Source organism: Scleropages formosus, chromosome 19 (assembly GCF_900964775.1).
Source record: "Scleropages formosus chromosome 19, fSclFor1.1, whole genome shotgun sequence".
In the NCBI taxonomy this organism is placed as follows: domain Eukaryota; kingdom Metazoa; phylum Chordata; class Actinopteri; order Osteoglossiformes; family Osteoglossidae; genus Scleropages; species Scleropages formosus.
This window is the reverse complement of record NC_041824.1, coordinates 20725526-20738495: the sequence shown is the minus strand read 5'-3', so window position 1 is coordinate 20738495 and position 12970 is coordinate 20725526. Positions and strand designations below refer to the sequence as shown.

The 12970-nt window shown below is 43.4% G+C and overlaps 1 protein-coding gene across 2 annotated transcripts in view; it reads left to right on the top strand.

Annotated features, from left to right (window-relative positions):
* LOC108939278 (filamin-A-like) overlaps nt 1-12970 on the top strand; it is a 37175-nt gene that overhangs the window by 4560 nt on the left and 19645 nt on the right. For both annotated transcript variants that reach the window (XM_029246347.1, XM_018760458.2), the window contains exons 2-9: nt 2803-3310; nt 9665-9916; nt 10107-10204; nt 10399-10546; nt 10640-10758; nt 10862-10939; nt 11026-11188; nt 11918-12115. In XM_029246347.1, the coding sequence (XP_029102180.1) occupies nt 2908-3310; nt 9665-9916; nt 10107-10204; nt 10399-10546; nt 10640-10758; nt 10862-10939; nt 11026-11188; nt 11918-12115 (1459 nt within the window). In that variant the 5' untranslated portion in view covers nt 2803-2907. The remainder of the gene's footprint in view (nt 1-2802; nt 3311-9664; nt 9917-10106; nt 10205-10398; nt 10547-10639; nt 10759-10861; nt 10940-11025; nt 11189-11917; nt 12116-12970) is intronic.

Genomic DNA, 12970 nt, shown 5'->3' with positions numbered 1-12970 from the left:
CTCGAACCCCAGACCCACCAGAGAGCAGGCCCCAGCCAAACCAGCTGCACCACCATGCCCTCCTGTGCCAAAATATATAAAAATAATAGTGGACTTAACTGAATTTAAATAAATGGATTTGCCTGTTTTATAGGCTTGTGATGAATGACACTTCTCTACATTCTGAAAACAAAATTCTAAATGGAAGTTTTTCAGGGAGACAAAGTTCACACTCCATTCCTCAGCAAAAACTTTTTTTTTGTTTAGAGTTGCAGGACACAAAGTGAGCTGTAGGGGGCGCCACACCCATGTTTCATTTTCCTCACTGAAGCAGCACATGGTGTGATCATTGTAAGCATAAACTTGAACCTGGAAAGTTGTCAGTGGGCCCACCTGCTGTACCCTGGACTCTAGGAGTATAATCAGAACTGCTCCAGTAGAATGTCCTGCAGTTTATGTTTATGAACGTGTACTTTGCTATGCAAAAAACAGCAAAGTATAAAAATGAAGAGAGCTCGAATTTCTTTGTCATTTATGGCTCTTGCGCTTATCCAGAATATTTTTGTGTGACGGCACCAGGGATAAATCCCAGAATTGTTGCCAGGTTTTTTTGATGAGGGATTTATTTTGGCAGTGCTGAAGCCCTTAGCCCATTATGTTGAGAACTTCTCATTACATTCTGGGAATTCTAAAAGTGCCTAAGCTGAGAAAGAAAGGAAGAGAAGGAAAAAAAACTCACGACATATGTGGGTATCTATCTATAAAATATATAGCTTTGTATAACAAATTAGCCATCGGGGTAAACTAAGTGTTACTCCAAAGATTACCGTCATGTCACAGGTCAAAGGGAAAGTTTTCACATCTTCTTCACGGGCCTGGAAAATCATGGTTCAGTTGTGGAGACCCCATTGCTGTCATTACTTGTAGGGAGGTTACTGCCATCCGTGTACTGATTTCGAGTAACTCACCCTCTTTACTCCTCCTCAGCACAGTGGACTGATGGAGTCCATAATGAATGTTTAATAATTGAGTGAATAGTAAGACAATAATAATAATCATCCAGGCAGACTTTGTAATGATGCACTTTCATGAACTATTCATCATATCGTCCCTAATTTAAAATTTTTCTGACATTTATTTAGCTGACACTTTTCTCCACGGTCACTAAATTGGGTTCATGCACAGCACGGTGAGAACAGCACACAGATAGACGGTACAGCGAGAAACACAAATATACTGAGAAATAGTAAATATGTCCGCATCCACAGAGCGAGGGCTTACGGTCAGAAGCTTACCATTGATCACAGGTGCGATCATGCAGCACCTTGTAATAACTTCCGGAAGGGTGTCCACGTATTCCAGAATTCATTGGAGTTGTCATGCAAATCAACTGTCAGTTTTTTGGCATACAGCTAATTTTACTGGAGAAATTCATGTTAAGTACTTCACTCAAGGGTACTACAGTAGGTAGGGAGGGGGTATTTAAACATGGCTCCTTCTGCTGCCAGCTCCTTAAACTTGCATCATTCATTCATTTCTCATTGTAGTCATTCTAGTTTCTTCTCTAATTTTGTCACTGTGTTCCACATTTACATTTATTTATTTAGCAGATCACACACACACACACACACACACACACACACACACACACACACACACTGTCTACAACCACTTATGTGGGGTCACGGTGATCCAGAGCCTAGCCTGGCAACACAGGGCATAAGGCTGGAGGGGACACACCCAGGACAGATGCTAGTTCATCACAAGGCACTCCAAGCAGGACTCAATCCTCAGACCCACTACACAGTAGGCCACGTCCAAACCTGCTGCGCCGATGTGCCACTGCACCCCGTTATTTAGCAGATGCTCTTCTCCAAAGTGACTTCCAATGAACTCTACGTAGTGTTACCAGCCCACACAGCTTATTGAGCAAGGTGACTTACACTGGTAGATACACTACTTACAATGGGTCACTCATCCATACATCAGTGGAACACACACACACACACACACACACACACACACACACACACACACACTCTCTGTCACTTACACACTATGGGGAACCTGAACAGCATGTCTTTGGACTGTGAGAGGAAACCAGAGCACCCAGAGGAAACCCACATAGAGACAGGGAGAACACGCAAACTCCAAAGACTGAGTGGGGATCGAACCCATGTCCTCTCGCACCACCCAGCCACTGTGAGACACAGCAGTGATACTCGCTGTACCACCATGAAGCAGAGAGTCCTGGGCTCTGAACGCTGCTACATGGTTGTGTACAAGGACTTCTCGGTGCCAGGTGCGGCACCCACACCCACAGTTCGCGCGGGGGGGGGCTTCTCTCCCACTCGTCCGCGCCTCGCGCTGAGGCTCCAGCCCTTCTCCCCATTTCTCCACAGCACCGGCGGGGTGAAATCCGCATGAAGCGCCCGGGCTGTGGAAGGGCCTCAAACACATACTGTACTGTATTTCAACAAACGCCCATTTTTACTGAACACAAACATGTCCAGTTTAGGGCTTTTTTTTTTTTTCTCCCCTGGAGAATTTTGATTATGTAACTTATCTTAGATCATGCCATGCAAAGCCAAATCGGTATTTGATAAACAAAACTCAGACTAACGGAATGCAGGTCCCACTTTGGGCGAAAACACGCACTGTGGGAATACTGCGCTCGGGATACTGACACCGAGCCCACGTCCACGGCTGGAGTCCGATCATCATGATGGCGCGCGCCGCGTGTCAGCTGCGCTCGCACCTCTAACGCCCTGTTCTGTGTGTGTGTGTGTGTGTGTGTGTGTGTGTGTGTGTGTCCTTCGACAGTCGGCGAGCGGCAGCAGCGACGCGGATCGGCGCGCTTCTACGTCCACTAGTGCACACCCACGCGACACGGCCACGGACCAGTGAGCGAGAGAGACAGGCGATAAAATGAGCAGCCACAGCCGCCTCCACCAGTCCGCTGCCCCCGCCCCCTCCGTCGCCGCTTCTTCCCCCTCCCCGGGCTCCAAGTCGGCGCTCGGGCCCGAGAAAGACGCCGAAATGCCGGCCACGGAGAAGGACCTGGCCGAGGACGCGCCGTGGAAGAAGATCCAGCAGAACACGTTCACGCGCTGGTGTAACGAGCACCTGAAATGCGTGAACAAGCGCATCGCGAACCTGCAGACGGACCTGAGCGACGGGCTGCGGCTCATCTCGCTGCTCGAGGTGCTCAGCCAGAAGAAGATGTTCCGCAAGTACAACCAGCGGCCCACGTTCCGCCAGATGCAGCTGGAGAACGTGTCCGTGGCGCTCGAGTTTCTGGACAGAGAAAACATCAAGCTGGTCTCCATAGGTGAGCGTTTCCCTCTCGCACGCTCACACACGCGTGTCTCTCCATTGCCAGTGCGCCTCTCTTCTTGCAGGCAAACTACAAAGTCTAAACGTGTGTGTGTGTGTGTGTGTGTGTGTGTGTGTGTGTGTGTGTGTGTGTGTGAAGGAATTTAAACTGACACGGGTGCGAAATAATTGTACACAAGAGCCCTCCTTGGTCTCGCGGTCTGCGTCTGGTCTCCTCCTTGGTGTTCAGCAGACAGTGATGTTCCCAGGGAAGCAGAGATTGATAAAATGCTCTAATCTGAGGTCACATACATGAGTCCATACGGGGCTGGACTGCATGTCCCCGATCTCCTCCTGCCTCATGACCGCACCGGGGGGAGGATGGTCCACCATGTGGCTCTTCCAGAGATCTCTCTTGTCCAGCTCTCCTTACTCTTTGGCTAGTGCAGGTGAGGTGGGCAGCCAGCTGGGTCGCAGGGTCTCCGGGCCCCCAGAAGGTCCTCGCCTCAATTCTGCTTGTTAGGTGTGTCCCATCCTGTCCTTTCCAGCTTTTTGGCTCTTTGGCTCTTTTTGGCTCTTGTCTTTATTGTATATTTGAATTCACTCTGAAGCAACCTTAGGAAACTTTTTGCGCAGAGCTCTGTACGTAAGTGGGGGAAAAACCGTTTTGAACCAGACTCGTAAAGATCCTGAACACGTCTCCGCCTCTGCACCGGAGACGTTCAGGTGGACGCCTGGTGGTACGTGCTGTTGCAGATAGGTGTGCTCTTTAAATAATTTAATTTTCGAAAGCATCAAGTGGAGTGACCGAATGAAATAATTACAGCATCTTGGCAGTCAGCTGCTACCACATGCTCTCAAAATAATGAAACACAATCGATGAAATGACTCATTTCCATTGGTGGGTGAATCTACCTCGGTGTTTGCAAGATCTTGGTTTTTGTCTCACCTTTTTATTAAAATAAAGCAGTTTTACCTATTTATAAAACACTTATTGACAGAGTTAAGACCGAAAAACAAACTGATGTTCTGAAGTTTGGTCCTTAAGTGACATGCAGTTTAAAATCATGGTAAATTTCCCCCCCTGGGTTTAGATTCTCTATTGCTGGGGGAAAAAAAAAGTCCCAACTTTGGTTTTCATCTACAAACTTTCTACCAAATCTTTGCCCCTTTATTGTTTATCAGGTTTGATAAATATAACACCTCACCATGCTTGTCCCATCAAGTCATTTTCGGTGCCTTTGCACATTTGTTCTCATTTCTGTGCTGACAACTTAAAATAGAAGTATTATTACTTGTTCCATGGTGAATGAGGTACTATTTACTGCTTTATGTACCTTGATTGTCACTTTACAGTAGAAGTGCTAAGGATGGACAAACACTGAAGGTTCTTTAGATTTTAATTTTAATGGGGAAGTAGTTCAAACCACATTTTAACTTGCAATTAGTTTTTCTCCCTTTGATTTAACCAAGAATTTGTGGTGAAAGTTAAGAAAACCACAAGGCAGGTCAAAACAGACCAACATGCTTCTTATGAGGAGCAGAGATTGTATTCCTGAAATGGATGCCTGAGAAAGTTGCATGAGAATGTAATAAATATTACATTTAGACCTCAGTAGAATTATGTTTGGTGAAGGATTTACAGCAAGTACTGAATTTGTGGGGAAAAGATTTGTGACCACACTCGGTCTCAGTCAGTCTTCTCTTGTTTCCTGTGTAAAGGGTTTTGTATGATTCACCCATCCTGTTTTTGTTTTTTGTTTTTTTTGTTTTTTTTGTTTTTTTTGGGTCTTTTGTAAAGCTGGCATCTGTCTTGCCAGACAGAAAATTAACAGTTAAAGGTTTAGTGTCCTCTGGTAGGGCTTCACTTAGTCTATGTTCTTTGTAATCTTATTTATTAGTCAATATTGGGATATGTGTCATTCCTGTCTAATGTCCTGGCAGAACTTTACACAAAGTTAATGACAGGTGATTGTGTGTGTGTGTGTGTGTGTGTGTGTGTGTGTGTGTGTGCGCGCGCGGACAGAGAATTTGCTGTTTGCCCTGTTTTTTTGGGCACAATACGATGCCATTTATTCAGGCCTGAATGGTATTTTATCAGAATTTCTTACTGGTAACACACAGTTCTTAGTTGCTTGTGTGCAATTTAATTTATGATGAAAGAGAAACACTTTTTAAACGTAAGCAGTTTTTTCTTCATTTTTAAATTGTAGAAGAAAACTGCTTATCAATTTAATATCCTTAATGTTCTGAGCAGCAAAGCTTTTTTTTTTTTTGCCACGGTGTTAACCTACAACCAAAAAAATAATCTGCCCCGACTGCTGCTAGAAGCTTTGAGAAGTCCATTTTGATTTCCTTTGATCACAGTAGTAATTTAACATAATTTCCCAGTTTGAAAATCTCCTCTAGGGAGAAACTGCCATAAAGTGGTTTGGCTGGAAGGGAAGGATGAAATTTTCTTGTTCAGCCCTATGCTATCTGGCAAGCATTCAAGAATAACTTGGGGGGGAACTGTATATTTTTTCTTCCCCATTTGGCAGGATCTTCTGTGTTGCATAATCTGTTTATTCATAGAAATTTAAAAAAAATTGATCCCTATTATATGCATTGTATAAATTAAATGATTCTGCTGGTGAGTGCAGCTTTTTTTTGCTGTCTGAACCACTGAAACAGTTTTAATGATTGTGGTATAGCAATGTTTTTGTCCTGGTGTCAAGTAGTTATGAAAATTTACATTTATTTACTTAACAGTTGCTTTTCTCCATAGACTTCCAATGAACTGTTTGTAGTGTTAAGACCCCACACACCTTATTCACTGCGGTGACTTACACTGCTAGATACATTACTTACACTGGGTCACTCATCCATACATCAGTGAAACGCACTCTTTGTCACTCATGCACTATAGGTGAACCTTCACAGCATGTCTTTGGACTGTGAGGAAACCAGAGCACCCAGGTAACCGACGCAGACGGGAAGAACATGCAGACGCCACAGAGATTGAGCAGGGATCGAACCCACATCCTCTCATACCCCCCAGGTGCTGTGAGACAGCAGCGCTACTCACTGTGCCACCATGCTGCCAATTTTTATTCATTTAACAGATTTAATGTTAAGTGAATGTAGACTTTGGACCTCCCCCTTCTGTTAGTTCTTTAAAGTATATTCAGCCAGTCAAGGCTGTTTTTAGTTTTTAAGAGCCATAAATTTTTTTTTTTCCCTGCTTTTTCATCAGTTTGAGGGGCCAGTGCTGTAAAGACAGAGTAGGGGGCAAAAGGTGCCGTCATGTTGCTTGTAGTAACTTTAGGATTGTGTGCTGCATGTTCACCTACAACTGCCAGAAGCAGTACTTCAATCTTGTTGCGCTAAGTGCCAAATTGCTTGCTAACCGGATGTGTATTTGTTGCATTACCCTGGTCTCAGAAGACTGTTTTTACTTGGATCTTATCTCTCGGATCACTGGAAGCTGAAGGCGTTTTCAGCTCAGGCTGCTGGGAAGTGGAAATGACACAAAGCCAAGAATAATATGTAATTGGTCAAACATATAAACCTTATGGGATGTAGCACCCTAAGTGTGAGCAAACATAAAATATTAATGGTGTATATATTTCTGAGAATCCATTGTTATCCTCTGAAGGTTTGGGGTCACTTATTAAATTTGTGACTGTGTAAGTCCAGGTTGTTTTCATTTAGTCCCATCTGCCTGTCTTGAAATTTTAGAGTAGTTAAGAGCTTGGGGAATTAAAGAGCCCCCTAGGAATAGGGTTCAGTCTTTAGGGCTCAAAACATGACTATATTTGTTATAGAACAAGAGCCATGTTTTTTGGAAGCAAGATGACTGCAAAAACAGGATGCTTTGGATTTCAGTGTACTTTACGGAATTTTTTTTTTTTTGTCTTTAGACAGATTTTTGAGCTGTTTGCTTAAGGCTATTTTAAATCTCAAAACTGGCTGGATTGCATTTTAAGAATTTATGACCAAATGGCTTAACTGTTTCAGCAGCCCTTGAATGTTATGCTGCTAAAATTCTAGATTTATTTGCTTTTAGTACAGGAAACTATATATTTGTGGTATATCTTCCAATTTAATTGGTCATAAATAATATTCAAATAAGATGAGGTTAATGTGGCATTGCATAGTAGAGTAACCTTGTAGCTGATGAGCTCTGCTTTGAATGCCTGCCCTTGCTGAGGTGCCCTTAAAGAATAAATTGATAGGAAAAAAAATCTGGAATGTTTGATGCACTAACCTTTGTGTGACTCAAGCAGTTTTAATGATACTACACTTAAAATGACCTTTTGACAGCGGTAGTAAGTTTTGACAGTGTTAATATCATTAAAACATTTTGATGCACAGGAAGGATAGTGAAATCATTCACGCTGCTAATTTGTAAAAGGTTTAAATAAAATTAAACCGAAATTGAGGTACAGAATGTACAACTGGTTTCCATCAACACGTATGCAAGAGGAATCCCTCCCACCCCACAACTCTAAATGGCAAACAAGTACACAAAATGTGACCAGGATCCCCAGCACTTTCCCTGAAGACCACAAACATGGAAAGGAACATCCGAGGGGTGGGGTTGAAGTACCAGTTCTGCCAATGAACATAAAAGGTCATGAACACTGGAAGACAATTTATAGACAAAACTGCAGAGCTCAAGTCCCAGGAGTGTGGAAATCTGGCCAGGAAGAATGGAGGATGAGGGAGGCGTGCATTAGGGTTAGACACTGGCAGTGTCCACTTTATTGGTCCCTCTGAGAATATGAGGGGAAATTTATAAAAAAAAAAAAATGCATATTGTGTAATTCTGCTAGTGTTTATGTCATGGCTTTTAGTGCTCCTGGGTTGTGATTCTCATGCCCTGCCATGAAATTTATGATGGAATGATCCCTTGTCCTTGGGTTTCCTGCTTTGATAGCGTTGCCTCTTCTTGTACAAAACTGTTGGACCTCAGCAGATGTGCGTAAAGTGGAGAAGCACCAAAAAACTTCAAGCCTTGCTTGATATTTCTCTCAACTTGTCAATATGTGAAGAGCCACTTCCAAGAAGTTGATGTTTTGGAGGAATTCCTGCAGAAGCCCCTTATTGCTACTGTAGACAATGGGTGGATCTCATGTGCTCAATTCTGTCTTGTTTCACTTGTCCTGTGCGTAGCATTTGTGACTCTGGTGTGCTCTACTTTTTCTGTATTTAGGTCTTCCTTTGCGTTGTGATGTGGATGTCACCCTTGGAATGACATGCGTATTAATGTTTGCGTTGTGCTTGAGCAGTACCAGTGTTGTCTTACTGACATCAACAATACATGAGTTTTATGTTCACAAGATCAACATAACTTCATGTCAGTGATGAAAACACAAATGTTGGCCCCACAGCAGTAGAGCAGGGATGCAGTTTAAGGAGCCAAAAAAAGCTGAAATGCAAATGGTGAATTCAGCAGTAAGAATAGTGGTGGTGATGGTGGTAATAATGAAGTAACTGGTGCATTAAATTCAAAATCAAAGGCTCCTTTTTTCAGTTCCCCTACTTTTCATGAATTTTGCACATTAAACACAAGGTTTTATATTATGCAGGTTTAATATCCAAAGGTAGTATTTTATATATGGAGTATGTGAAAGTCATGGTAAACTAGCAATGTTTATAGTAACTTCAAATTTATAAATGTACAAAATGGCTTTTACACAGCTCGGTATGTTTAGCAGAGTGGAGCTGTTTAACTTAATTTTAAATTGTTTTATTCTCAATTTGTAAAAACAAGTAATTTGTTTCACATGTCAGCGCAACAGAAAACAATTTGTTGACCCTATAATGTTAAGCTACTTACATATTTACAAAAATGATACTGTGGGGTGCGGCAGCCTGTTCCCGTCCAGCAGTCCCCTGGGAATGGTGGCTTCTGGGACATTCAGAGGGTTGTGCAAGTTCATGGAAAACACTTCCGTTGATTGGGTGAATGGGTGTGCGAGCCACAGCTGAAATGAGGGGGAGAGATTCACTGTTGAGACCAAATGTGTGTCAAGCTGGTGCCACTATCTCAAGTGTTGGCTTGTTAAGGTGGGCAACAGGATTCAGGTACAAGGATATTTTTTCATCTTAAATTAAGAAGTATGGTCAGTACTAGTCTCTTCCTGGATTGAAATGAGACACAGACCTAAATTGTTTGAACATTGAGATCAGATGTTGGTGAATCCTTTTAAGAAACAAGACATACATCCTGCCTCCTACAATCTAGACTGAACATGTGTATTAATAAACTTGCATGATTTTGGGTACAGGTAACTTCCCTTAACAGCTGCCATCATGTTTCCCCCCCCCCCCAACTCAAATGAGCTAGAAAGAGAGACCTGAGTGTTGTTCTCTCCCTGCACAGACTCCAAGGCCATTGTGGATGGGAACCTGAAGCTCATCCTGGGCCTCATATGGACACTGATTCTGCACTATTCAATTTCCATGCCGATGTGGGATGAGGAGGAGGAAGATGAGGAAGCAAAGCAGAAGACTCCCAAGCAAAGGCTGCTCGGCTGGATCCAGAACAAGCTGCCCGAGTTGCCGGTCACAAACTTTAGCCGAGACTGGCAGTCGGGCAAGGCCCTGGGGGCACTTGTTGACAGCTGTGCACCCGGTAAGAGGGTGGTGGGGAAGATGACTTGGGTCTTGGAATGCTAAAAAAACCAAGTGATCCTTGTTCTGGCCCTTTCTGGGCTGTTGGCATGTTTTGAAGTGGTTCCACTAAACTTATTCCACAAATTTCGATTAACTGAGTCATCAAATGAACCACTTTGCCTCCTCTGATTCACCTGATGTCTCCTCAGGCCTTTGTCCAGACTGGGACTCATGGGATGAAAAGAAATCCATGGAAAATGCTCGTGAGGCCATGAAACAGGCTGATGAATGGCTGGGCATCCCCCAGGTACAAATATAAATAAGTAATTTGTTTCTAGAATCTTAAATTTAAAAATCTTTAGAGCCCATAGTAACTAAATGGTATCTTTATTTTCCTGTTTTTTTCCTTTATTCTCCCTCAGCGAGAAAATTGCTACACATTCACTTTGTACTATTCATTCACATGTCTTATTGCCATGCTGTCATGTACCTGTATTACAGGTGATCACCCCAGAAGAGATCATAGATCCCAATGTGGATGAACATTCTGTCATGACCTACCTGTCCCAGTTCCCCAAGGCCAAGCTGAAGCCTGGAGCTCCTCTGCGGCCCAAACTCAACCCTAAAAAAGCTCGTGCTTATGGACCAGGTGACCATTTGTGGGACCAGAAGTCATTGTGTGTTTGAAGCTCCTTATTGACATTGAGACAGTAGAGGCTAGCCTGGATATTCTTCTATTTAGGCATTGAGCCCACGGGCAATGTGGTGAAGAAGAAGGCTGTGTTCACTGTAGAGACGGTCAGTGCTGGGATTGGCGAGGTGCTTGTTTATGTGGAGGACCCTCAAGGGCACAAGGAGGAGGTAAAACAATAAGTCCGATGGACTCTTGTACTATCTCTGCATTTGCTGTTGGTAGTTCAGGTGCTTGTCACCTTTCTAAAAGTGGCTCGATGCACTATTCCAGGCTACAGTTACTCCCAACAATGACAAGAACCGCACCTACTCTGTGTTCTACATTCCCAAAGTTGCTGGACGGCACAAGGTAAGGAAATGATCTGCCTGAGCTAAAATGTAGCTAAAACTCTACTGTGGGTATCTGTGTGGTGACCCCCACCTCTCTCCTCTCAGGTGACTGTGCTGTTCGCAGGAGTGCACATTGCCAAGAGCCCCTTTGAGGTTGATGTGGCCATGGCTCAGGGTGATGCCAGCAAGGTGACTGCCCAGGGACCTGGTCTGGAGCCCACGGGCAATGTTGCCAACAAAACAACGTACTTTGACGTCTACACAGCAGGTAGCCGCTGGTCGACTTTTGAACGGCTGCTGTTGTCTTGGACCAGTTCTGTCCGTGAATTGAAAGGCAGTATGGAAACTGTACTTGACTGAAATGAGCTAGTAAGGTATTTTCCCAGTGGATATCTGACTATGGGCCACGCTGAACTGCTATTGCTGAGATCCACACAGTGTCATTAAAATTCCCCTGTCCTGATGTTCAAGTATGTTCCAGACACACCCTGCATTTTTAAAAAAAAAAAAACCTCACTGGGAAGTAAGTCATAAATTAGTGGTTAACATTAAATAATGCTACATTATTAAAATGAAAAGGGTTCTGTGGTTAAAATAGTCATTATATTGAGTTTATATTTTGCATTTAACTTTTTTGCAAAATGGTTTACAGCTGACTTTTCTGATGGATACTTGACTGCAAATGTATTAAGCACTGACTATATATACATAATTATCACTTCAGTTTTCAAGCCATGAATTGAAATTGTTTAACCTTTGAATTTAACTGTTAAATCCACATATATTTAGAGCATTTATTTGTGATCAAGTAAACCCCCCCCCCCCAATCATGTCACTGGTACAGCACAACACTTGACAAAACATGCTTGTTAAAGCACATGCTCCTGGGTTTGAGGGTTTCTTGCCAGTGTTCTCTGCAGTAGGTGGTCATTCCCCACTGTGATCACTTCCCCCATGCTGTCAGTTTGAAACGATTTGCCTTTTCCTTTCTGCTCAGGTGCCGGAGCAGGTGTGGTGGAGGTGGTAATTGCGGACCCTAGGGGTAAAAAAGACACTGTCCAGTGTCACATTGAGGACAAGGGAAACAGCTACCGGTGCACCTACAAGCCAACTCAAGAGGGAACGCACACCATTCATATCATGTTTTCTGGCAGCCAAATCCCCAAAAGCCCCTACACTATCACAGTGGGAGGAGGTAAGGGCAGCGCAGGTGATGGCAGTATGAATGGGACTTGAGCTTGTGAGATGGGGTCACAGACTCTTGCCCTCTCCCCTGCTGACTTGTATAAGCAAGTGTTTTAAACAGATCAGCAAAGAGATGCAATCTGTTGATCATCTATGAAAGATCTTGAACATGCCTGGAAAAGAATGATGGGGATATTTATAGGACAGAACAGAACTTTTTTTGGAGTAGGCTGCTTGCTTCTTCACATGTCCTTATTGGGAGCTGAAGTCTGGAATGTGTGCACCCAGTTGGTCTGCAGCAGTAGTTTCTTCCTTTCAGACCATTTGGGACTTAGTCACTGCTCTGAGCTATTGGGAACTGAAGCAGTGTTTTCCCTTTGTGTCCAAGTGATACTGATCATTCAGCGTAGAAATCAAGGCCTTAACTTGTGACTTCAGGACTTGATTTTTTTTATCTTAAGCCTTTTAGAATCTTATAAACAGGCAAACTTTTTAATTGCTTTTAAACAGATCCCTCCTCCCCCCTTTTAATTTTCTGGTTGCTAACTGAAACTACTGTAGTAAATGCTTCATCTGTATAGTAGCTTTTTATCAGTAATACTTTCCTTTATCTCAAGTGCTTTCCTTTTTCCCCCTCTTCCTTCCTGCTAGACAGGTGGCCTGTACATTTGCTGATGCTTCCTTCCTGTCTCTGTGGATCTGCTTCTTGGCTTCTGATGTCATTTCCTGTTTTCTTGGATCTGTCTTGGGTACTTCTGTTTATGGTCAACATGCCTTTCCACTGATTAATGTATGATTAAAAGCATTTAAGTGACAGTCTGTTTTCTCCCAGTTGTTTCCATCAGTCTTCCTGGCTCAGTGCTCA